Source organism: Thyridium curvatum, assembly GCF_004353045.1.
Source record: "Thyridium curvatum strain D216 chromosome Unknown NODE_23_length_467585_cov_82.455940, whole genome shotgun sequence".
NCBI lineage: Eukaryota > Fungi > Ascomycota > Sordariomycetes > Thyridiales > Thyridiaceae > Thyridium > Thyridium curvatum.
This window is the reverse complement of record NW_022156778.1, coordinates 85,481-106,545: the sequence shown is the minus strand read 5'-3', so window position 1 is coordinate 106,545 and position 21,065 is coordinate 85,481. Positions and strand designations below refer to the sequence as shown.

General features: G+C 54.6%; 7 protein-coding genes across 7 annotated transcripts; 5 read left to right on the top strand and 2 right to left on the bottom strand.

Moving 5' to 3' along the window:
• Positions 1–423: 423 nt before the first annotated feature.
• Positions 424–3,364, top strand: E0L32_004680 (uncharacterized protein; the record flags this gene model as incomplete). The annotated part of the gene is made up of 9 exons (XM_031139117.1): positions 424–1,000; positions 1,060–1,302; positions 1,354–1,366; positions 1,463–2,331; positions 2,380–2,442; positions 2,496–2,762; positions 2,822–2,997; positions 3,063–3,108; positions 3,162–3,364. The coding sequence occupies 9 exons, from the start codon at positions 424–426 to the stop codon at positions 3,362–3,364; spliced, it is 2,457 nt and encodes an 818-aa protein (XP_030996833.1).
• Positions 3,365–4,408: 1,044 nt separating this feature from the next.
• E0L32_004679 (uncharacterized protein) lies at positions 4,409–6,160 on the top strand (the record flags this gene model as incomplete). Its single annotated transcript, XM_031139116.1, has 1 exon — positions 4,409–6,160. One exon carries the CDS (start codon positions 4,409–4,411, stop codon positions 6,158–6,160), a length of 1,752 nt encoding a protein of 583 aa, XP_030996832.1.
• Positions 6,161–7,105: 945 nt separating this feature from the next.
• E0L32_004678 (uncharacterized protein) lies at positions 7,106–9,090 on the bottom strand (the record flags this gene model as incomplete). Its single annotated transcript, XM_031139115.1, has 3 exons — positions 7,106–8,478; positions 8,546–8,673; positions 8,750–9,090. 3 exons carry the CDS (start codon positions 9,088–9,090, stop codon positions 7,106–7,108), a joined length of 1,842 nt encoding a protein of 613 aa, XP_030996831.1.
• Positions 9,091–11,713: 2,623 nt separating this feature from the next.
• On the bottom strand, positions 11,714–12,944 carry E0L32_004677 (uncharacterized protein; the record flags this gene model as incomplete). Its single annotated transcript, XM_031139114.1, has 2 exons — positions 11,714–12,221; positions 12,280–12,944. The coding sequence occupies 2 exons, from the start codon at positions 12,942–12,944 to the stop codon at positions 11,714–11,716; spliced, it is 1,173 nt and encodes a 390-aa protein (XP_030996830.1).
• Positions 12,945–13,818: 874 nt separating this feature from the next.
• Positions 13,819–14,462, top strand: E0L32_004676 (uncharacterized protein; the record flags this gene model as incomplete). The annotated part of the gene is made up of 2 exons (XM_031139112.1): positions 13,819–13,987; positions 14,059–14,462. The coding sequence occupies 2 exons, from the start codon at positions 13,819–13,821 to the stop codon at positions 14,460–14,462; spliced, it is 573 nt and encodes a 190-aa protein (XP_030996829.1).
• A 1,415-nt stretch (positions 14,463–15,877) lies between these two features.
• On the top strand, positions 15,878–17,023 carry E0L32_004675 (uncharacterized protein; the record flags this gene model as incomplete). The annotated part of the gene is made up of 1 exon (XM_031139111.1): positions 15,878–17,023. The coding sequence occupies one exon, from the start codon at positions 15,878–15,880 to the stop codon at positions 17,021–17,023; it is 1,146 nt and encodes a 381-aa protein (XP_030996828.1).
• Positions 17,024–17,841: 818 nt separating this feature from the next.
• E0L32_004674 (uncharacterized protein) lies at positions 17,842–20,528 on the top strand (the record flags this gene model as incomplete). The annotated part of the gene is made up of 3 exons (XM_031139110.1): positions 17,842–18,003; positions 18,102–20,127; positions 20,248–20,528. 3 exons carry the CDS (start codon positions 17,842–17,844, stop codon positions 20,526–20,528), a joined length of 2,469 nt encoding a protein of 822 aa, XP_030996827.1.
• Between the last annotated feature and the right edge of the window lie 537 nt (positions 20,529–21,065).

Sequence of the window (21,065 nt, the reverse complement as noted above, 5' to 3'; positions counted from 1 at the left end):
TGTGTCAGTAAACGAAGTCAACGAACTGCAGCTCTCCCGAGCCAAGCCTCTTAGAGATGAGCTTGAACAATGGCTTGGCAGGTGGTCACTTCCACAACTGCACCCGCGAGTAGATCTGAATGGCCTCGACTACGTCAAGGCCGACCACCCCGCTTGAACTCTGCCGATAGTCCGGTTCTCGAGATATTCAGCCCCAATGGAGGAGGTGGTCTCACCTGGTCCGTCCGTGTATTTAAAAGACGAGCATTTCTCGCTGCTGGTACCATTCAGCTCTTGCCTTGTGATTTAAGACGGATCCGATCATATATTCCGGTACATCCTGCAGCAGCCGACGAATGTGTAAACTCGGTGATATAAACAGCCAAAGCACATGGTGATAATCAGAGTGAACAAACAACAAGACGCCTCTATACCAAGCCGGCCATGCCTTCGTTCTTGAAAAAAGAAAACAAGGCTTCACAGCAACCGTTCCAAGAGCCAGCAGCCTCGGACCCTCCACCGCCTTATAGCGTTTCCACGGCGCAAGGGGAGTCCAGCAGTCGCCAGCCGGCTATTGATGTCACCGCTGCATTTGCTCGGCTCACGGTCACGAATGCTGTCCAGGATCCTACGCCAGACCTGTGTCTGGCGCATCTCAAGTTGTTACACGCCTTTCATGACTTGAAGGAGGACATCGGTTACACCGATGGACTCTTTGGTCTCTGGAACTCCCGAGCCGACGACGCCATCCTTCATGTCCGAGGCACGGGCATTCTTGAGGAGCGAGGCTCCCCGTCGCCGACGGATGAGGACAAGAAGTTCTTCCTGAGCAAGTTGCGAGAGAAGAGGTGGGCCTTGTTCGTTGCCCGCGCTGTTGACCGGTACGAGATATGGTGGAACGCTACATTTAAGCTCGACTTGACGATGGAGGATCAGACTATCCCGTCTGATCCAAGATACGATGCGTTCCCCACAACTGATCTAGATGAGAAGCGACCGGGTTGGATGATGATGCCACTCGGTAAGCCTGCTTTGCAATACTGTTCCATGTATCCAGGGACGGGGCTAATATCTCTCCAGATGTCTTGATGGTTTTCCACTCCCACATGCTGAATCCGAGAGCATTCCTAGAAGACTGTATGAGATATCAGGCCAGAACACTCTGGAGGAATGGCATTCCCTGGGGTGAAGTCAACGAAGCAATCGATGCAAACTTCAACTACGATGTACCCGACGATGGAAAGGCTGCCTGGGTCGCGCACACGGGCTGCGCTTGGAACAACACGGATGACCCGATAGTCAAAGAGCGGGAATGCCCTAGCTGTAAGAAAAATGTCGAGATACCTTGGACGACATGTAATACGGAGGAATCAGCCAAGGCGCCCGAGTACGTATTTTCCCCCAAGTTTATTAGAGTCGGCATTTCCTGCTCTGCCTTCTCCTTGGATCGTCTTGGACCACCCTTGCTTAAATACCTCTGCAGGCGGCCGGGACTCATTGGCAATGGGTACGGTGACGGAAACTTTTCTTTCAAATGTCCTTTGTGTGCCGACATCATTACAAACGATTTCTTATGTGTCTCCAAGTTTACCAAAGACTGCACCAACCTGATACGGAAGAAGTTCCCCTTGCCTGGCACAGTTCTACATCTCGGCAATGGCACTCCGGAACTGCTCCCCACGGATAACCGCGCCAACAAGGATGCCCGAACCTTCCCAAACCGGATGATCGAACGATCATTCCTCAGGACAGGCGTCATGGACCTCGACTGGCCGGCCGTGCACCCCATGCCGAGCATGCACGAGGCCCGAAAGCTCATCGAGGAGGTGCTGGCGAGCAACTACGCAGTCAAGCGCATCAACGGCATCCCCTGGGAGCTGGCCAACAAGATCACCTCGATCAGGCTGAAGGCCGCCCCGCGCCTGGCCGTGCGCAAGATGATGTCTCGCTACTGGGATAACCGCAGCTGTTTCGCGCTGGACCTCTCCGGCGCCGTCCTCCGCCAAGGCATCTTTGTCGACAAGATGGTCGACATCAACTGGCTGCACAGCCCTGCGGCGCCTGACACCATGGCCCGTCTGCTGGCCAAATATCGCCGGTTCTTCCACATCATGGCGACGCACCCGGGGGATGTGGCAGTACCCACGCTCGATGTCGACCTGGCTTGGCATACACACCAGCTCTGTCCTGGGGCGTATTACAGGTATTCATTGGAGGCAACGGGCAAGTTCATCGACCACAATGACAAGATTGATGAGAGTAAACTATCGACGGCGTTTGAGTGGACCAGTAAGATTTATCAGGAGACGTACGACGAGGTCTATTCAGAGTGTACCTGCTGGTATTGCGAGAGTAAGTTGTTACAATTGAACAGTCAATATCGTACCTAACATTCAAAAGGCATCCGTGCATCCCACATCTCATCTGTCGGCAAGCTTTTGGGGACTTCGAAGCAGGACAAGAGTGAGAGACCCTGGTTTTTGTTGTTTGTTGGGCGATACTAAGACCTCAGGCAGTCTCGGACAAGTTTCACGACTCGGGAACTGCCAACTATTGCCCGCCGGACAAATCGGCACACATCTCGGCGCACAATGCCGTCAAGACGAACTTGGTAGGCGTGGACGTGAAGAACAGCAAGTACCGCGTCTTCGAGCAGATGCGAGCCGCACACCAGCGCCGATTGGACGAAAGCTATGCCAAGGCATGCCGGCGCGCGGAGAAGAAGGGACGGAAGATGCCACCCAAGGAAGGGTACTACAGCAACTGGGGCTACTCCTATGCTGGTAAGAATGATGCTGTCATTTCGCGAACGATGGCGTCAAACGAACTGACGGTATATCAGCATCGATGCCGTTCTTTTATCCCATGTACTTTACCCCGGTCATGTACGGAGGCGGCGACCCGTGCCACATTGATATGGGGCAAGGGCAGGCAGGAACCTGCTGCGAGGGCAGCTGTGGCGCGAATGGCGTGGCCGCGGGAGCATGCGGTGGGCCGGGGGGCTGCGGATCGATGGGGGTAAGTAACGCCCTTATTGGGTGACCTACAAGTTTGAGGGCAAGATCACTGACATGAGCGCTTAGGGATGCGGAGGTTCGAATCTCGGAGCGTCCTGCTTAGGAGGCGGCGGTAAGTCTGGCTCACCAAGGAGAAGGACCAAAGCCATGACTGACAGATCGCAGCTTGTGGAGGCGGCGGCGGCTGCGGCGGCGGAGGGGGTTCGGCCGGAGCTTGTGGTGCCGGAGTGGGAGCATGCGGAGGCGGAGGGGGAGGAGGGTGCGGAGGCGGTGGAGGAGGGTGTGGAGGAGGAGGCGGAGGTTGTGGTGGAGGAGGTAAGTCTTGTGTCCCTGTTGATATTCCCGCAGGCCACTTTGAGCTGAACTGACATCTGGGAAGGAGGTTGCTAAGCAGGCAAGACGATGACCGTTATGTATGATGGTTTTGGTGCCATTTGTCTCATGTGCCGCGTTGTTCGCCGTTTAGGCTCCATTCCATCCATTCTCATAATATACCAATTTTAGATTGATGATTCTGAACCTGAGAGATCTTGAATGAAGCAAGTGAAATCAATGTAGCCCTTATCTAGGTGGAAAGAAAACGATGCTGATGAACAAGAAATATGTTAAAACCACGATGTCCAGATCTGCAGCCTGGTTTTGACTTACACGAACAGACACTAGGCACGTCAAGGTAGAATTGCCCAAAGGAGTGCCTTATCTTATCTCTACCAGAGTCCCACTTGGAAACTTTATTGCATTAGCTCGCTTGCCATTGGAGAGCCCCGGAGCTGTCCAACCAGTGATGGATCTGCCTACACGCCCCTCAAGCTGAAGGCATTACAGGGGCCATGACGGGCCAGTTGCGGGCCTCGCTCAGAGCACGCTAGCGCTGCGCGCAACGTCAACACCCTTTCCAAGCTTTCTCCAGGCCAAGCCATGATCACAAGCGTTCAAGCTTCCTCGACATCCTGACACATGTGCGATTCTGGACCCCATCACCTGGCCCTCCACAACGCGCTCTTACTCCTCTTGCATCTATTTCCGCTGTTATTCATACCCATCTGGGAGTCCTCGATCAACTTTTAGCACCAAGATTGCCCGAGCCGGCTCGTGCATCGGCTCCACAAGGGGCACCCTCCGAGAGTACAGACGGGGCAGATCGCAGTGCGCGGCTCTTTGTTGCCCACCTGATACATCAGTACGCTTCTGTCAGCGCCGTACCTGGTATGTTGAGTCACCTTCTTTCAGATGCCGTGGACCCCTGCCCTTCCCGTGCATAAGACCCTTGATGGGACTTTTGAGCCCACCCTGCCTCCAGGATATCGTGGAGGGGAGCCGCCACGCTGAAGGCATATCTACCGTCCCCTTGCCCTACCCTCGCCCTCTCCCACAGAGTGGTTATTTTCTCTTGCGCTCGGGGAACGATCACCATGGCTGACGTGATAGTTGTTAGAGCTGCCACAGCTCTTCGTCGCGTCTCTTTCCACAACGACCACAAGAAATACCCCGTACGGACCTTCAGTATGGCGGAACCCGAAAGTTCTGCGCCCATACCGGTGCCCAAGGCAAAATCCGAGGGGACTCTGACGGATAGCGAGCCCATATACACCCCAGAGGGAGCAACAACGCCCTCCCTAGGCTCCTCTCCCGAACAGGCTATCGCAGACACACCTACGCTTGGTCCCACGCTCTCTGCGAGCCCGAGACTGTCAAGGAACCCTTCTTTCTCTAATAGCAGCTCCTACCAGGAGGACTGGGATATTCCGCCTCTGGACAGACTCACCGTCCTCGACCTTCTCGACAACTTTGCCCTCCCTCAACACCTCGAGAAGATCTCCAAGGGAATCTCGGCGCAGACGCAGAAGCTGCGTAAGTCGCGCGATGCTTTGACGTCGAGAGGGCAGCTTGCGCGCGAGCGCATGGTGGAGGAATGGAGGCATCGCGTGCCCACCGCCGACGAGCAGCTCGACCGCTACCGGAAACGCATGCAGCGCAGCATCGACAGGCTGGGCAAACAATGGAACGACACGCGCGTAATCACGGTTCGGGAAAAGGTGTCCTTCATCTTTGGCGTACTCAACATCTTCATGAGCGGCTACATCATCGGCGCCTACCCAGAGCTCATGCATCTCTGGTACTCGGTGCAGATCATGTACTACATGCCCATCCGATATTACACCTACCACCGACGCGGCTACCACTACTTCCTGGCTGATCTCTGCTATTTCGTCAACTTTTTGCTGATGCTTAGTATATGGGCATTCCCGAGTTCAAAGCGCCTCTTCACCGCCACCTTCTGCCTGGCCTTTGGCAACAACGCTGTCGCCATCATCCTGTGGCGCAACTCGCTTGTCTTCCACAGCTTCGACAAGGTTACCTCGTTGTTCATCCACGTCATGCCGTGCGCGACAATACATTGCATGGTGCACCTGTTCGACCCAGAAAAGCAGGCAAAGCGCTTCCCGGGCATCTACAACGTCAAGTACTCGCCCAAGGGATCGCCGACGGCCTACGTTAACCTCGTGTCCATGCTGCTGTGGTCGACGATCCCGTACGCGATCTGGCAGCTCTCGTACTACTTCTTCATCACGGTGCGCCGCCGCGAGAAGATCGCCGCCGGCCGCCCCACCTCGTTCACCTGGCTGCGCAAGTCGTACGCCAAGACCATGGTCGGCAAGTTCGTGCTGTCGCTGCCCGAGGTCCTGCAGGAGCCGGCCTTCATGCTGATCCAGTACGGCCTCGCCTGCGCCACGATGCTGCCCTGCCCGCTGTGGTTCTACAGCCGCTGGGCCAGCGCCGCGTTCCTCATGACGGTGTTCACGTGGTCCATCTACAACGGCGCGACGTACTACATCGACGTGTTTGGCAAGCGCTTCCAGAAGGAGCTCGAGGCCATGAAGGCCGAGGTCGCCAAGTGGCAGACGAGCCCGGAGTCGGTCGGCCTGGGCAGCCCGCCGCTCGCGCCGCACCAGGAGAAGGAGGCGGAGGCGGAGGGTATCGGCTCCAAGGTCGGCGGCGGCGAGGTGGAACGCAGCAGCAGTCTTGACAGGATCCCGCTACTCAACGAGGAGACCTCGAAGCAGCAGCGGGCTGCCTCCGATGCCGAGGTCTCGGGCTCGGACACGGGCGCCAAGGATGTCGCGAGGCAGAGGAAGGGCGTCGAGTTTGAGACTGGTGCATGATCTTTTGAGTCGTTTCTATTTCAGCGAAAGCGGGGACATGTTGATTTGCATGGAAATGTTTGGTAGAGACTTTTTTTTTCGGCCTCGGAAGGTTCAACACACATGATTTCGAAGCTTTTGCTCTTTCCCAGCCGCTCCCCTTTGGTTTCTGATTAGCGAGTACATGTATGCGGTGCACTGGTGTTTCTGCGAAGTCGTCATTGTTGTTTGTAGTTTCTTGTCTCTGGAGAAATACCCCCCAACCTTTCCGCTCATTTCGTCGCGGGTAGCTCATCATTAGCATCGATGTTTTGGTTTTTTCCCGCGCTTGCATTGCAGAGTCGTTCGTTTTTTCCAAGTCCATGCAAATGGCTTTGTGAGGTGTTTCATGGGGGGAAGATGTGAAGGGTTCTGCATTTGAGATCATGTCAGCTGTAATCGGTGTTCGATACTGTGAATGTTTTCATCTCAAGTCAGACATGGGGTGTTTGTCTACAGACAAGCGAACGAGGAGTCAGTAAGAATTACATGTATGGTTGGTTATACCCTCAATCAGAATGGATCTCAATCCCGACAATCATTTCCTCGATCAGGTCTTGCCCAGTCACAAAACACTTGGCTTGATCAACTCTGTCACAGTGAGACAAAGTTCGAGAAGAGAAGGTGTTACAATTTCCTTTGGCCAAAGGTAGCCAAAAGCGCTCATAATGCCATTTCAGCTATCGCTTCTAATATGAGGGAGTTTGGTATTTTCCATCCGTAACAAATACATCATGAGACCGCTCCTGCCAAAAAAAAAACCAGACGCTCCTGTCACAAAAAAAACCCAACCGCTACTGAAAAACACAACCGCTCCTGTCAAAAACCACAACCGCTCCTGAAAAAACAAACCACGCTATCATCCCTCGGACATTATTATAAAACACAGACATGACAACGCTTTTGAATGGGGTGTCCATCCAGTCTTCAGCGAATGACACCCCAGTCGGATAGCCTGCCGCCTCCATCACTGCTGTCCTCTCTCGCCCCGGGCCTCCGGCCAAACACGTTCCAGAACCGCAGCGTCTCGTCGCCGGCGCCCGTGACCACGACGCGCCCGTCGGGGCTCATGGCCAGGTAGAGTACACGGTATGTGTGACCCGTGAGGCTCGCGACCTGGGTCATGGACGGGTACTTCCATACGACGATCTGGTTCTGAGAATAGCCGTGCGTCGAGACGATCTCGTTCGAGTTCTTGGACCACGCGAGGTTGCAGACCTGGCTGCCGGTGTCGATCTCGTTGATAACGGTACCTCGGACGGTGTCATGGAAGATGATCCTTCGGTCGGCAGTACCGCCTCCGGATGCAAGCAAGCCCCTCTGGTGCGGCGACCACGCGATCGCCTTGACCGCAGCGGTGTGATCCGAAAACTTCCACAGGGGCGTTTCTGAGAGCTTATCCCAGACCATGAGCTTGTTGTCGTTGCCTCCGCTGGCAAGCTGTCCGTCTTCGCAGTTCCACTTCAACCCGCACACTTCCTGCTTGTGGCCGACTAATTTCCGGAGCCACTGGTCTGGGGCGCGGACGTCTCGGTGATAGATCAAGCGATCCCTAGAGCCCGAAGTAAGAATATGGGTATTCCACGCCAATGAGCCGACTCGGGCCGTGTGGCCAGTCATGGTCCGCAGGCGTCTAGTCTTCTCGGCATCCCAGATCTGAACGAGGCCCTTGCCGGTGCCAATGGCAATATGCGTGCCTTTTTGAATCCAAGAAACACTCGTTACTGTATCGTCTTCCAGTGTGCACAGCTTACTAACCCGGCTCGTCTGTGCATTCCACATGTAGACGCTCGAGCCGAGACCTACACCCAAGACGTTGGCACTCCCCCAGTCGACTAGGTTGAGGTAGAAGTCATCCGCGAGCTCCGGCGCGTCCAATACTTTATACGGGACCTTGCTCACCGCCCTTGGTTGTCGTCGCGGGCTCAGGAGCATCTGCTGGCTACCAAAGCGGACAGGCGAAAGACTGTAAATCTCTGAGCGGGTGTCCAGGTTTGGTCCGTGCCGGCTTTGCGGCGTCCTCGTAGGTGTTGGGTGCCCCGCAATGTTGCTATGATGGCGGGGGGACATGTATGAGAAGAGGTTTTTGTGAGGTGTTGAGGGGGTCATAGAGGTGGGCAGCGCTGAGGAGGACGGGTTGGCTGGTGGGGTATGTGACCTGGTCCCATCATGGGCATTGGACACTCTCCCGGTTCCAAGAGTATGCTCGGGCGATAAGCTGGTCGGCGTCGCTTGAGGAATAGTATTCTCAAAAAGTTCCGCTCGTAGCAACGTGGAGAAGGTACGATTCGCTTCCTCGGCTGTGGCAGCTGTCAGTCCAAACTGTTGCCATAGAGACATTTAATAAGCAAGGTTTGGAGGACTCACTTCGCTGGAAATGTAATTCGCCATGAGGCGTTCGCTTCTTCTGTCGAGAAGGAGTCGCAGGGGATCCATCATCGTGTAGAAGACTGAAACTGGCATGAAGGTCCTGGCCAGACCTTGTGGGAATAAACCTGAGAGCCCAGAGTTAGTCCTCCTACCCGCCATGGCACTGTAGCGATTTTGGAATCTGCCTAGCGCAGTACTCACCTGTCGCCATTGATGCGTTGTCGTTTCCTATGTGGGCTCGCGCCCGGTGTGCCTTCCCTTTGTTGCCTGCTCAACTCTCTGCGCAGGGCATAATCGACGGCATCGGCGTCGAGATTGCTACTCCTCCGCAGGTCCGTAACCCGGCCGGCCTGGAACAACAATCGAGTATTGCCGCTGTCGACATTTTGCTTGACGTCGAGGTGGACTCTCTCTCTCTCTGGAGGCGGCGGCGTCGATATCCTGGCGGGACTGGCAATCGAGGGGCTCTGCGACTCGGTGATGGGTCGCTTAGACGAGGAAGCCAGGACGGCACCGCCAACACTTTCTGCGTTGAGCGGCATTTTGGCGGGATGGGCGAGTGGGAGGTTTGGGTGATGTTGTTGATGGGGAAGGAAGTTGGCGAGGGAAGTTGAAGCTGGGCTGTCGCGCTAAAGCTGGGCGGCCTGGGAAAACGGCTTGTCCGGATTGGGGCTAGCGCCAGATGGGCCTCTGGCCTCCCTCCAGATGCGCGGCGGCAGCTCGACACGACTAAGGTAGTTAAGGTCAGTAGTAGCAGGGCAGATGTACCTCCCTCTAGTCAAGGACAAGTACAACGTACCACCGCTACTTACTCCCTCGTGCTGAATGAATGGATGATCCCCTCGATGAAATTGATGAAATGAGCGATGGACTGCAAGCAGGAATTGACGGGGCCAATGCGTGCTGCTGTCGGATCCGTGGTGAAGAAAACGACAAGATCACTCAATGCCTATTGTTTGGCTTTTCGACCTGGCCTTTGTTATGGCCTCTGATATATTATCTCTAGCGAAAGACGACACAGAATCCCACAATGGGCGTTGTCTGACTGAGTAGACGTTGTGCAAAGTGTGCTGCTGATGGTAGAATGAGAGTCTACCGCGTCACGTCTCCCGAGTGTTGTGTATCTGTGAGGGAGGATGAACGATGGGCTTGTGTTTGACCAAAGGCGTTTCCTTTATGCTTGGGCTCTGCTGCCAGTGGGGCTTCGTTAGCTGCCGTCGCCCATGAATCGCTCCAACTTTGCCGCCTACTTCGTCAGCAGAACCCCACTACAAGCCCACTGTGAGTGCGTTCATTATTGTGAGGCTGGTGATTCACACTCAATTCACTCACGTTCAAAAACCTTAAGGTACAAGCAACCCAAAACACACCCCACCAGGATCACAGATCTTCAATGTCACCTCTGAGCCAATTGTCAAAAATGTCGGGTATGGTAGCAGGAACTTGGAGAGGGAGCGGGAGTCTGGTCTCACATATTTTAGCCGCACTTTAAAGGACCCCCACCAGAGCTTTCTTCACCCTGTATCCCGAAGGAGTTCAGGGTTTCTAGCTACAGACTTCAACTCGCAAGAAATAGGCTCTTCTAACAAGCAAGCACACATTGTTTACACCGAGTTCGATACAAGAAGATGCCCCGGGCCTTCCAGTCAGGCCTCGTTTCGCTAGGGTATCTGCTGCCCTACGGGGTACACTCGTGCCTTTGGCGTGCTTGTTTTGATCGTGGAGATGAAAGGGATGTTTGTTTGTTTTGACTCCTTCTTCGCCCTTCCATCGACGGCACCCCTTCATCACCCCTTCATCACGAGCGTGAAAACCCCCCTCTCTCTGTATCGAATTCTGGCAATGCCGACGCGTCTGACTGGCTGGCAGGGCATAGTCTGCCAGTCCATCGATGGCCGAGCGGCGGCAAGGGGGTGCGAAGCTAGGGGTGCCAGGTGGCCGCGACCCGTGCTGGCACGTTTTCCATAGGCTGTGGACTGCCCCCTTTGCTGGCCCCCCCACCTTCCGGAACGCGGTTGCACGTCCGCAACGCGCCTTTTCGCGTCAAAAAACCACTTTAACTCTTCACAACAGCGCCAAAAAGCGGGGGGCACTCCCACGCAGACTTCCGAGAGATCAACGCCGGTGCAGGAAGGAGCGACCTTGCGCCACACAGCCTTTTCACGTGTGCCTTTGTTTCCATCATTGCTTTTGTTTGACCTAGGGAGACTCGTTTTGGGTCAAGACCCTGTGGGATGGCTCGGTTTTCGTGTCGTGCGATGGGCCCAGTTGAACGTGCATGTAAACAATAGAAAATAGTTCCGAATGGAGGGTCCGGCCTAGCATTAGATGTCGTGTCTTGGTTCTCCTTGCATTTATTCATATGCTGACAGTGGAAGCGTCATGACAAGCATCGTATTGTCCAGATATCAAGGCTTTGCTGTTGCTTATCTCCGATGTCTGGACAGTCCTGGGGTCTGGTACGTCATGTTCTCGACTTCCCGGCATACACTGTCAATTCCCTGGCTGTCAACGCTCATATGCCGAGCACGGAAGCCTGGGGCTTCTGCCAGAGAATCAGCATGCATATGTAGGTAGGTACTGCGTACTGACAGCTGACCTGAGCAGCCATGTTGGTCGCATTGGACCTCGGTGGGGTCCTGCTCTGGCGGCGCCAGCCGTCCGTCCGGTATCTGCGGCCCGCGGAAGCCTTACAGCACAGCGCATTAGGTCAAGATTCGCCGTTTTGCTCAATGGCTTGGTCAAGCTAACCTTGTTAAGGCCTCAAGTCAGCGTTGCCGAGTAGGGTGTACCCATGGGTCCTTGTGAACATTTCAAACCTCATCTATGCGTACATTGGTCAAGAGGTTTGCAGAACTTGACCGTCATTAAGCACCTACGGTGCATCACTTGCTTAAGTATCAAAGCTGTTCAAAAAAGAATATTCGTATCATTCGTCAGTAGGTATTGTCTTTCACTAAGTTCTATATGTCCCCTCCGCAATGACGGCTGACAAAAGCCCTGGTATATATCTCTTTCGTATAATTCAACGCCATCGTCTCTGCCCGGTCGAGGATTAGAACCGCCATCTATGCGAGATTAAAGGAAAAAGAAAACAAAGGGAATAGAACGAGCGCTGTGTCAGACCCAAGGCCGCCTTGGGGCCAGGAAGAGAAATACGGGCATTTATGCTTGCGCACCCTCGGCTTGCGCCAGTAGTCTCGCCCTCCACGAGTTGCAGACCTCCTCGAATCCGCCGACGACCTCGCCGCAGATGTGTGCACATTCACGGTTCTTCAGTCTCTCGCCCCAGTTGCCTTTGGCGATCCACCGCTCGCCCTCCTCACGCAGCTCCTCTTCCTGCCTCATCTCGGCAACGAGCTCCTTTGCGCTCTTCAGTCTGCGCGTCGCTGTAATGCTGGTCTGCCTCGACATGTGTAGAGTATCGGAAAGGTAGTTCAGGGTCTGCACCAGATCGTTGGTGAGCGTGTGCAGTCCCGATAGTGAGTTGTAAGCTGTTGTCGACGGCCGTGGCATCTGCTCCGACAGAGACACTAGCAACGGAAGGATCTCTTCGATCGTCTCAGGGTCTGGCGGTGCCACAAGAGGCGACAGCAGGGGAAACGCCAAGGTCTGGACCTGCCGCGTTTGATGAGTCAAGTGAGTGGTCAGTGCGGAATGAGCCGTGATCAACCTGGCCCTGTGTTAGTATTTGTCTTCGGAGAACATTAAGGAGTGTCGCCTGAACATACCTGGTCGCTCCGCCCTCCACGCCAGACTGCGAGCCCAGGTCCCTCAGACTGTCTGTGACTCTAGTGAAGACCCCGTCCGTCTGGCTGCCGTTGTTTTCTGTCCCTCTCCGAGCCAGCGACTCCACTGCATCGATCTTGGCCACGAGACTCGGCGGCATGCTGGGAGAGTCCAGGTCAGACTCCGATCCATACTCGCTTCCGTCATACTCGCTACCGGCTCTTCGGTGCCGACCGTGGTTTGGTGACGGTAAGCTGAGACTCATGTTTTTGGAATGCGTCAAGTGTTTCGGGCTTGGGTCGACATCGACGCCGCTGTCCCGCTGTCCCTCGACGCCGTCTGTGCCGGCTTCTTGCACGTCAAAGCTGACGTCGGGTGCCCCGGTATTGTCGTCGTAGTATTCGTCATCTTCGCCGTCCGAGAGAGCATCGGCTAGTTCGTCGGCAAGGTTTCCCAATCCTCCGCCACCTCCCATACCGCCCATCCCTCCGCTGCTGAAGACATCCAGCCCATCGCCCTGGGTGAAAGACTGTCTCAGAGGTGTGCCGGGATCCTGTAGCGATGATCTTGACTGTCTTCGACCTTGCGGTGATGAGCCCACGCTGTTGGCCTGAAAGTCGATAGTCGAGTGGCGCGAATGGCCAGGTGTTTGCGGTTGGCTCGACATGGTTGCCCGGGATCTGTGGTCTATGGTTGCGCTTTTCTGATTCTCTACTTCTCACGAGCACGTCGAGGACCTTGACCGCTGCGTGTGCGGGATTAGGAAACGATACACGTCGGCGCTGAGGCGACGAGCGACAAAGAGGGGATATTGTTTGCTCTTAGGCTCCTCTCTTTGTTGTCGGAGGTATTGCGTGGTTGCTGAGGCAAGGATGAGCAACCAGGAGGTGATTACCGAGTTATATCGAAACGTGGGTGTCTATATCAAATCCAGGCTCGGCGCAGCCCAAGCTCGTACACGACAGTCGTATTTGATATGGCTCGGGAGGGAAAGCTGTGAAGCAAATATCTCTGCTTGACGAATGATGATGATCACAACAAGATCTGCCTATTCGAGGAGATGGGCGGGCATGCTGTTGCGCATGTCGGCATTTGCGCAAGTTTAGAAACAGTGAGTCCCCTTTCTTTGTCAACAAGTTGCGACCTTAGTGTCCCGGTACCCAATTTCCATGACCCAACGCGTCCCTGTCAGAGGATCCGTGGGCCAAAAATTGGCCGGTGGGTTCCACAGACAAAACCCGCCGCCTATCAGGAGCACTAGCATTGCTGTATGGCCATTTGATAAGACGCCATGTACAGCACCACGAGCACTGAATGACATGTGGCCGCCATTACCCCAAAAAAGCGGGACTGGTGTGCGGGCTGCACCGCACTGAAAGCCACAGCTTCAGGTACGAGAGCCGCTAAAATGCGGGCGAGAGCTTCTTTTTTTCCCCTTTCGGTGGTGCAAAAAAAAAAAAGCCGACAGCCATAAATAAAATCCATGTCATCCTGTACGAGAGCTCGCCCTCAAGAAGTCAGAACATTTAGCCTTGTTCAATATGGCCAATTTCCGTCGGTTCAGGCCAGATGACCTGAACAAGCTTTCGAAGTGCAACCTCGATCCTTTCACCGAGACGTACGAGCTCGGGTTCTACCTTCAATACTATGCCAAGTGGCCATCATTGTTCCAGGTCGCCGAGGATGACGAAGGCAATATTATTGGCTACAGTGGGTTTTTTTCTCCTTCATAAGGGTCCCCTATCTCTGTTGTGTTCTGCTGAAGGCTGACAACACTCAAGTTATGGGCAAGCTAGAATCTTCCCCGGACGTCTATCAGTTCTCCGAGCACTACCTGCCCTGGCATGCCCACATCACCGCCGTCACGGTAGCGCCGCAGGCGCGCAGGCTTGGGATTGGCAAGCTTCTCACACAGCAACTCGAGGCAGCGGCCGATGCGAACAACGCCTGGTTCGTAGACCTCTTTGTCAGGAGCACCAACTACAAGGCCATCACCTTCTACAAGAACATGGGATACAGCATCTTTAGAGTAGTAAAGGACTACTATGGCGACCACTCGAGCGATCCATCACAGTCGACCGAAGACGCCTACGATATGAGGAAGCCCATGAAGCGAGATGTGAAGCTAGAGCATATCCGAGAAGACGGCGAGAAGTATGAGGTTGATGCGCATGACGTCTGGTGATCTTGGTCCAAACAGAAGCCAACCCATACGTAGTCGGCTACGGCTCAGTCTCACGGCGCAACAAGGGGATATCAATGTCGCTTTTGCTGATCCGGTATCAATCATTGTGTGGTGAAGCCATGCCGGGACGGCCATCAAGTGACTAAACGACTTTTAAAGCAGGATTATCTTGCCCTCAGAAGATCACTTCGATATCTTCTTTCTTCACTACAGTCGTTCGCCTAAGAGGGCACCATCCATGACGTCTTCAGAGGAGCCCTAGACTCCTTTTTCAAACAAAGACGTCGGATATCCGGCAGAGTCGGTATATCAGAGGTCGTGGGACAGGCAAGGCCGTGAATTCACCTCGCCAGGAGTGATACTTGCCATGCGACTGTGAAATTTTCGACCTAGGTTAACCAATGTCTTCCTCGTTATCAATGGCCATACGTTGCAAGGCGTCACTTGTGTCGTTTCACGTCGGTTATTGCTAGCTGCAGTATTAGGATATGCAGCAGACAATACCATCAAGGGAGTCTTACGAAGGCATCACGATTTTCACCCCGGTCTTCTCTGCGAGGAAAAGATCTCAAGCCCATAGATAGAAACCGGCCTTTCCAACGGCTCAAGAGGATCGACCTACTTTCAAGATCCAGCAATAGTACACAGCACCCTATAGCTCTGCGTATGCTACTCGTTTCTGCTCAACATTAGAGCACCTTCTTATGAGGCTTGTTCGGTTGCCAACATGATCACTACTTAGCAAGCTGTATCTGAATTGTCCAGGAACAGGCTATACCAGTATTAGTGGCGGTGTAATGCTACCTCTCGGGGTTAATCTTCTCTATCTTGGACTCAGTCGACAGCCAAGATATTCAAATTCAGCAATATGTGCTTGCATCGTCAACGCAAGGGCCTTGTTCCCATTGACGGCGGTATGATCATACTGCTCGGGGTTAACATTTTCCTGTTTTGGGCTCAGTCAACAGCCAAGATTCTGATTCCTATTTCGGCATTGAGCAGCATCAGCGAGCACTGCGCCACCTCATGGCCCTTTTGTCACTTTCGGGCTGCATTCAGCTTTGTTCGACCCAGCAGTTTGGAAGTGGCTTCTGGGGAATGTTTGCACGTTTGCGCTAGGCTGCCCTTTTCAGGGGTATTTCAATAAGCGCCCAAGCCTCGATGAGGCTCTATTTTCGACCTCATTACACAAGGCAGCAACATGAGTATGGCGTGGAGAATTCTAAACTATCGTTCGGGGATAGAGCGATACAGGAGTCAAAGCCGTCGAGCTTGGTATAAAAGAATGCCACAAGCTCGTCGAGGTTGGTGAACTTTGATACGGAGAGCATCAAGTCAAATTCCAGAGTTCTTCTTCACGCAGAAAACCATCTTAAAAAATCAGAATCATTCCCATACGCCTCAAACCGGCCACCATGCACGCCCGAACCTCGCAAGGACTGACTGTCCTGGCTCTTGCAGCCCTCATCTCCACGACCCAGGCCACTTTGGCCATGGTGATCGGAGTCCCTGCCTGTGCAGCCAACGGCCACGGAGACGCGAAGGGCATCTGGGAAACCAGCGCCGAAGACTGCCAAAAGGTGATCTATGCCATGGACGGCAAAGGAGCCGAGCTCTTTCACCCCCCCGAAGAATGGTTGCAACACCAGTACGTGAACCGCAACTCTTGCCTACCCGAAACCCAACTCGTTACTAATCTGTGGTGCTCTCGTACAGTCGCAAAGGAGGGCAAATGCGAGGTGTTCCTCTGTGGCAACGGCCATGGAGACGCCGAGATCTCTGCGGGCGCCATTGCTACCGCCGCGGCAGATATCCACGCGTTCTGCCGGCTCAACGGCAACGCCGGCGGCCGGACCACTGTCTACACGCAAGAAGGCGACGGCCTGAAGAATAGCGCCCTGGTCCAGCTTGGTCAGATTCACAAGGACGAGCTTAAGAAGGTGAAGCGTGGCGAGGAGGAACTACCCGAGGAGGAGGACCTCCTGAAGAAAGATTCCTTGATCAACGGCCACCATCTCGAGCTTCCCGGCCCCAGGGGTGAGCTCTCCAAGCGCCGGGCCGAGCGTGCCTTGCAGACGAGGTCCGACCCGGACGACTACGACAACGGCGACGGGGCCAACGAGGGCGAGCAGCACGACATCGACCCGGCCAACGTCATGCAGCTCGCGACGCAGTTTGTCAACGACATGCGCCGCGTCTTTGCCGAGCCCAACCCCAACTTTCGCAACACGGCCGGCGTGCGCATGCGGTTCCAGGACCGGCACCGCAACCGCCAGGTCTACGTCACGATGGCCTACCTCGCGGCCGACGGGCGCACCGTCGTCGACCTGCAGCGCGCCTCGCGCGACTCGACGCTCAGCGACATGGTCGGCCGGGTCGTCGGCGGGTGGCACATGGGCGGGTTCCGGACCTTCTTCACGAACCACATCTGGCGCTTCCAGAGGGGCAACCCCAACGGCCCGCACACGGACCTCGGCCGGATCGCCATCAACGTCGAGGACGTGATCCCGGACTACCCGCTTCCGCCGCTCGCTATGATTCCCGGCGGCTCTCTCAACTGAGCGGTGTTATGGGGGAGTGAAGGAGGAGGCAGTATACAGGGCAATGGGTTGACTTGGTGATTGCTGGTACTTTTGTTTTACATGGGTTCTGTTGTTGAATAGCATACTTTATGCATCGCTTTGGAATTTAGTAACTGTATCGTTTTGTTCAAGTAGTTCTGTTAAAAGGCCGTCAAATATCTGCACGAGTTTCGAGGCTGCATTTGTCACTGGTCGACGATGTGTGTCTGTCGTCCTCAGGATTGTCGATGCTGAAACTGCGGGGTAGGGACGGGGAAGAATTAGGACTGGCTGACGGCGCCGTTCTGCACCAGCGACAGCGCTTCACTGACGCAATCGGCGCCAGCACCACTGCAGGTCCCTCCACACATGACCGACTTTCATGTGGGTTACAGTGGGCCTGCTCCAGTTCAACCCCTGTATTCCCTGCTCTGGCGAGTCGCAAGTTGCATGTGGGAGGGAGGGGATGGAGGAGAGGAGCTCCCCTCTCCCAGGACGGATGAGACGTTGTCTTGAGAGAGCAGAATCTCAAGATCTACCAAGTTGTCTCCTCCTCACTTGTGCCCAGTACCATACCATATTTATGTTCTGTTCATTCACTCTGAGTTGCCATTATTGATTGCTCCGCGCATCATATCATCATCATACGCTTGTTGCTGAAACGCATTGTATTACTTGCCGCACCCGTCGCCTTTTGTCTAGACCCGACGAGAGCATTCATTCCTTTTTGTATACTCTTATCGTCGGTGGTTTCGATGCTTCGTTGAATATTCTTCTGCAACGGCGTCGTCGGAGTCAACACCCATCGAGTCGCCAACATGCGGCTGAGCCTCCTCGTCAGTGCTGCTCTTGCGAGCGCGTCGACCCTGACGCCTCCAGTTCTGCCGCTGATTGTCCGCAACCCATACCTCTCCACTTGGTTGACTGGTGCGCGTGAGGAGCCGTGGGAGAAATGGCCCATCTTCTGGACTGGGAATACTGTAAGCACTCTTTGTTTGGCCATTTAATTTATTTCTGTAGCTCGTCCCGGCCAGACTATCCTCTTTGCGCCGAACTGAACACTGACTCTGGTGGTCAGGTTGGCTTCTCGGTGATGGTATCCGTGCCAGACACCTCTACAGTCTATCCGCTGCTTGGTCGGCCCCAAGATTCTCTGCCTCGTGACCATCAAAGATTCAGAGTCTCCCCTCCCAAGTACCTGGGCGCCACCTTTGACGCATCGACGACCAATCTCACTTATGCAATTGACACATCGGGTTCTGGCGGTGATGATGCCGAGTCCTCTGTCTGCAACTCCCTGAAAGTGACGTTGTCGTTCCTCTCCCCCATCACCCCTTCCTCTACATTTCGGCAGTCGATTCCTGCAGCGTATCTGACTGCCCACGTCGAAGGGTGTCAAGATGTAAACCTGTATATTGACGTCAACGGCGAATGGGTCAGCGGGAACCGAGACAACCATATTAGATGGGAGCTGGATCAGCCCGATCTCGCGAACCCTACGTCAGGGCCAGGCTTAAAGACATGGAAGGTACAGCGGATGAACGAGGAGCTTTTCACAGAGTTCGCCGACCGTGCCGAATGGGGCACGCTTTACTTCTCTGCTCCCACCTCGGTCCGCCACGAATCGGGAGTCTCTGGTCGTCTGCGGACTCATTTTGCGGTAAAGGGGCAGCTCGAGAATCACGTCGACGACTCGTTCCGGCAGATCATGGATGAAGAGCCCGTCTTTGCGTACTCGAAGAGCTTCAAACTCAGCTCCAAGAACCACACAAATCACGACAGTGTCATGTTTACATTTGGGCTCATCCAGGATCCTATTGTTCAGTTCGCTGCTGCCAGGGGGTTGACTCTGATGCGGCCCTTCTGGGCTAACTTCTTCCATTCCCCGGAAGAACTGATCAATTACCACTACCACGATTTTGATACTGCAGACCGGTTGGCTAGCAACTACTCGGAACAGCTGTCAAAAGACGCGTACGCTTCTGGCTCGACCGAGTATGAGGAAATAGCTGCGTTATCTGCCCGACAGGTCTTGGGAGCAACCGAGTTTGGAGGAACACCAGATAACCCCTTGCTATTCCTCAAAGAGATCTCATCCAACGGTAATTGCCAGACAGTGGACGTCATCTTCCCCGCATTCCCCTTCTTCCTATACACCAACCCTCGCTGGCTGGCGTATCTCCTCGAGCCCCTGTTGGAGCATCAGCTCAGCGGCCAATACCCCAATGACTACAGCATGCACGATCTCGGTTATCACTTCCCGAACCAGACTGGACATGGCGATGGCAACGACGAGTACATGCCTGTCGAAGAATGTGGGAACATGCTCATCATGGGTCTCGCGCTGGTCAACGCTTTTAAATACGACACACAGCCGGCGTTTGTCGCTGCTGTGGACGAGGCTGCTCGGCCGCTACCTCTGAGCAAGGCCCAAGAGCACTTCATTGACGCATCGGGCATGGACAAACCTTGGGGCGGCATGGCAACGACTGGAGAGAAGCAGGCCATCAAGTGGGCAGCCAAGTCTTACAAGCTGTGGAAGCAGTGGACTGGCTATCTGGTCGAGTACTCTCTGGTTCCGGAATGGCAACTGTCGACTGATGATTTTGCTGGCTGGCTCGCCTACCAGACAAACCTGGCATTGAAGGGCATCATCGGGGTCCGAGCCATGAGCGAGATTGCGGACATCCTTGGCAAGACAGAAGATGCCAAGCACTACCTGAATATCTCAGAGACATATATCGAGAAGTGGCAGGAGTACGGTATCTCTCGAGACGGCAGCCACGCCAAGCTGGCCTACGACTGGTACGGATCTTGGACGACACTCTACAACCTCTATGCAGATTCGCTCCTTTGCTTCCACATTCCGAGTGCCAAGTCGGAGAAGAGCCCAACCCGATCCGTACCGGGGAAGCAACTCCCTATTGAGGGCGGCAAGCCGGATCCGACCAAGTCCAAGTCGACCTTCATTCCAGACAAGATCTACAGCATGCAGAGTAGCTGGTATCATTATGTACTGCAGAATTATGGTCTGCCGTTGGATAGCCGTCGGCTGTGGACAAAGAGCGACTGGGAGTTCTTTGCAGCGGCTATCACGAGCAAAAGTACGCGAAAGGAAATTCTGGATAGCGTGGCCAAGTGGCTGAACGAGACCATCACGGGCAAGTCTTCCTTCCCATCGCCGTATGTTCGACGAGGCCCCCCACTGACTTGATCCTTCATAGATCGCCCATTCACCGACCTGTACGATACAGAAGGCGAGGGAGGCTACCCTGGATTGGAATTCAAGGCCCGTCCTGTGGTCGGCGGCCACTTTTCTTTCCTGGCCCTCGAGCGAGCTTGTGGCGGCAAGGCCGTCGAGGCCCTCAAGTTCTTGGACGACGAGAAGCTGCCCAAGATCAATGTGAAGGAAGCATTGGATGCAGATAGGGCGCCTTTCTTTGAGAAGTCGAAGAACAAGCAACAGGCGGAGGACACGGAACAGCCGGAGATGGGCGAGCTATAGGGTGCGCTCGATTGACTCGTTCCAAGGTCAGATTCTCATGATGCTGCTAAGCGACATTGCTCGTATGATCGACGCGGTTCGGTCTTCGAAGAAGCATACTTCGTATACATATGTAGAGCCACAAGCGCAATTTGAAGCTCAGAACCGTGGTTTCTAGCGGTTTTACCTCTCTCATTTGACCCGAAGAGTTCTTAACCTGTCTCGGATGGTCGTGCCAATATTGGATTGGATTGATATTGACCCAGTTGTCCGGAGGACCCCGTGAATGCTGGTTCCTTGCACTACTTGTAATCAAAGCGGAGACAGCGCGCATGCTACCCCTGCCTGGAGGAGCCTTGGAATTACTGGCAGGAATCGTGTTCCAGGCCGCCGGCTCCTCCCCCCAACCCTGGCCATCCGGCGAGGTCCGTTTGGCCAGCTCGCCCCAAATGCATGCAAGGTCTGGCTTGCTAGCACGGTTTCGCTATGCAGACGAGTTTGCATCAAAGCTGGGAGGGCCACCGCGCTAAGGCACGGGCGATGCTAGCGCCAGCCAGT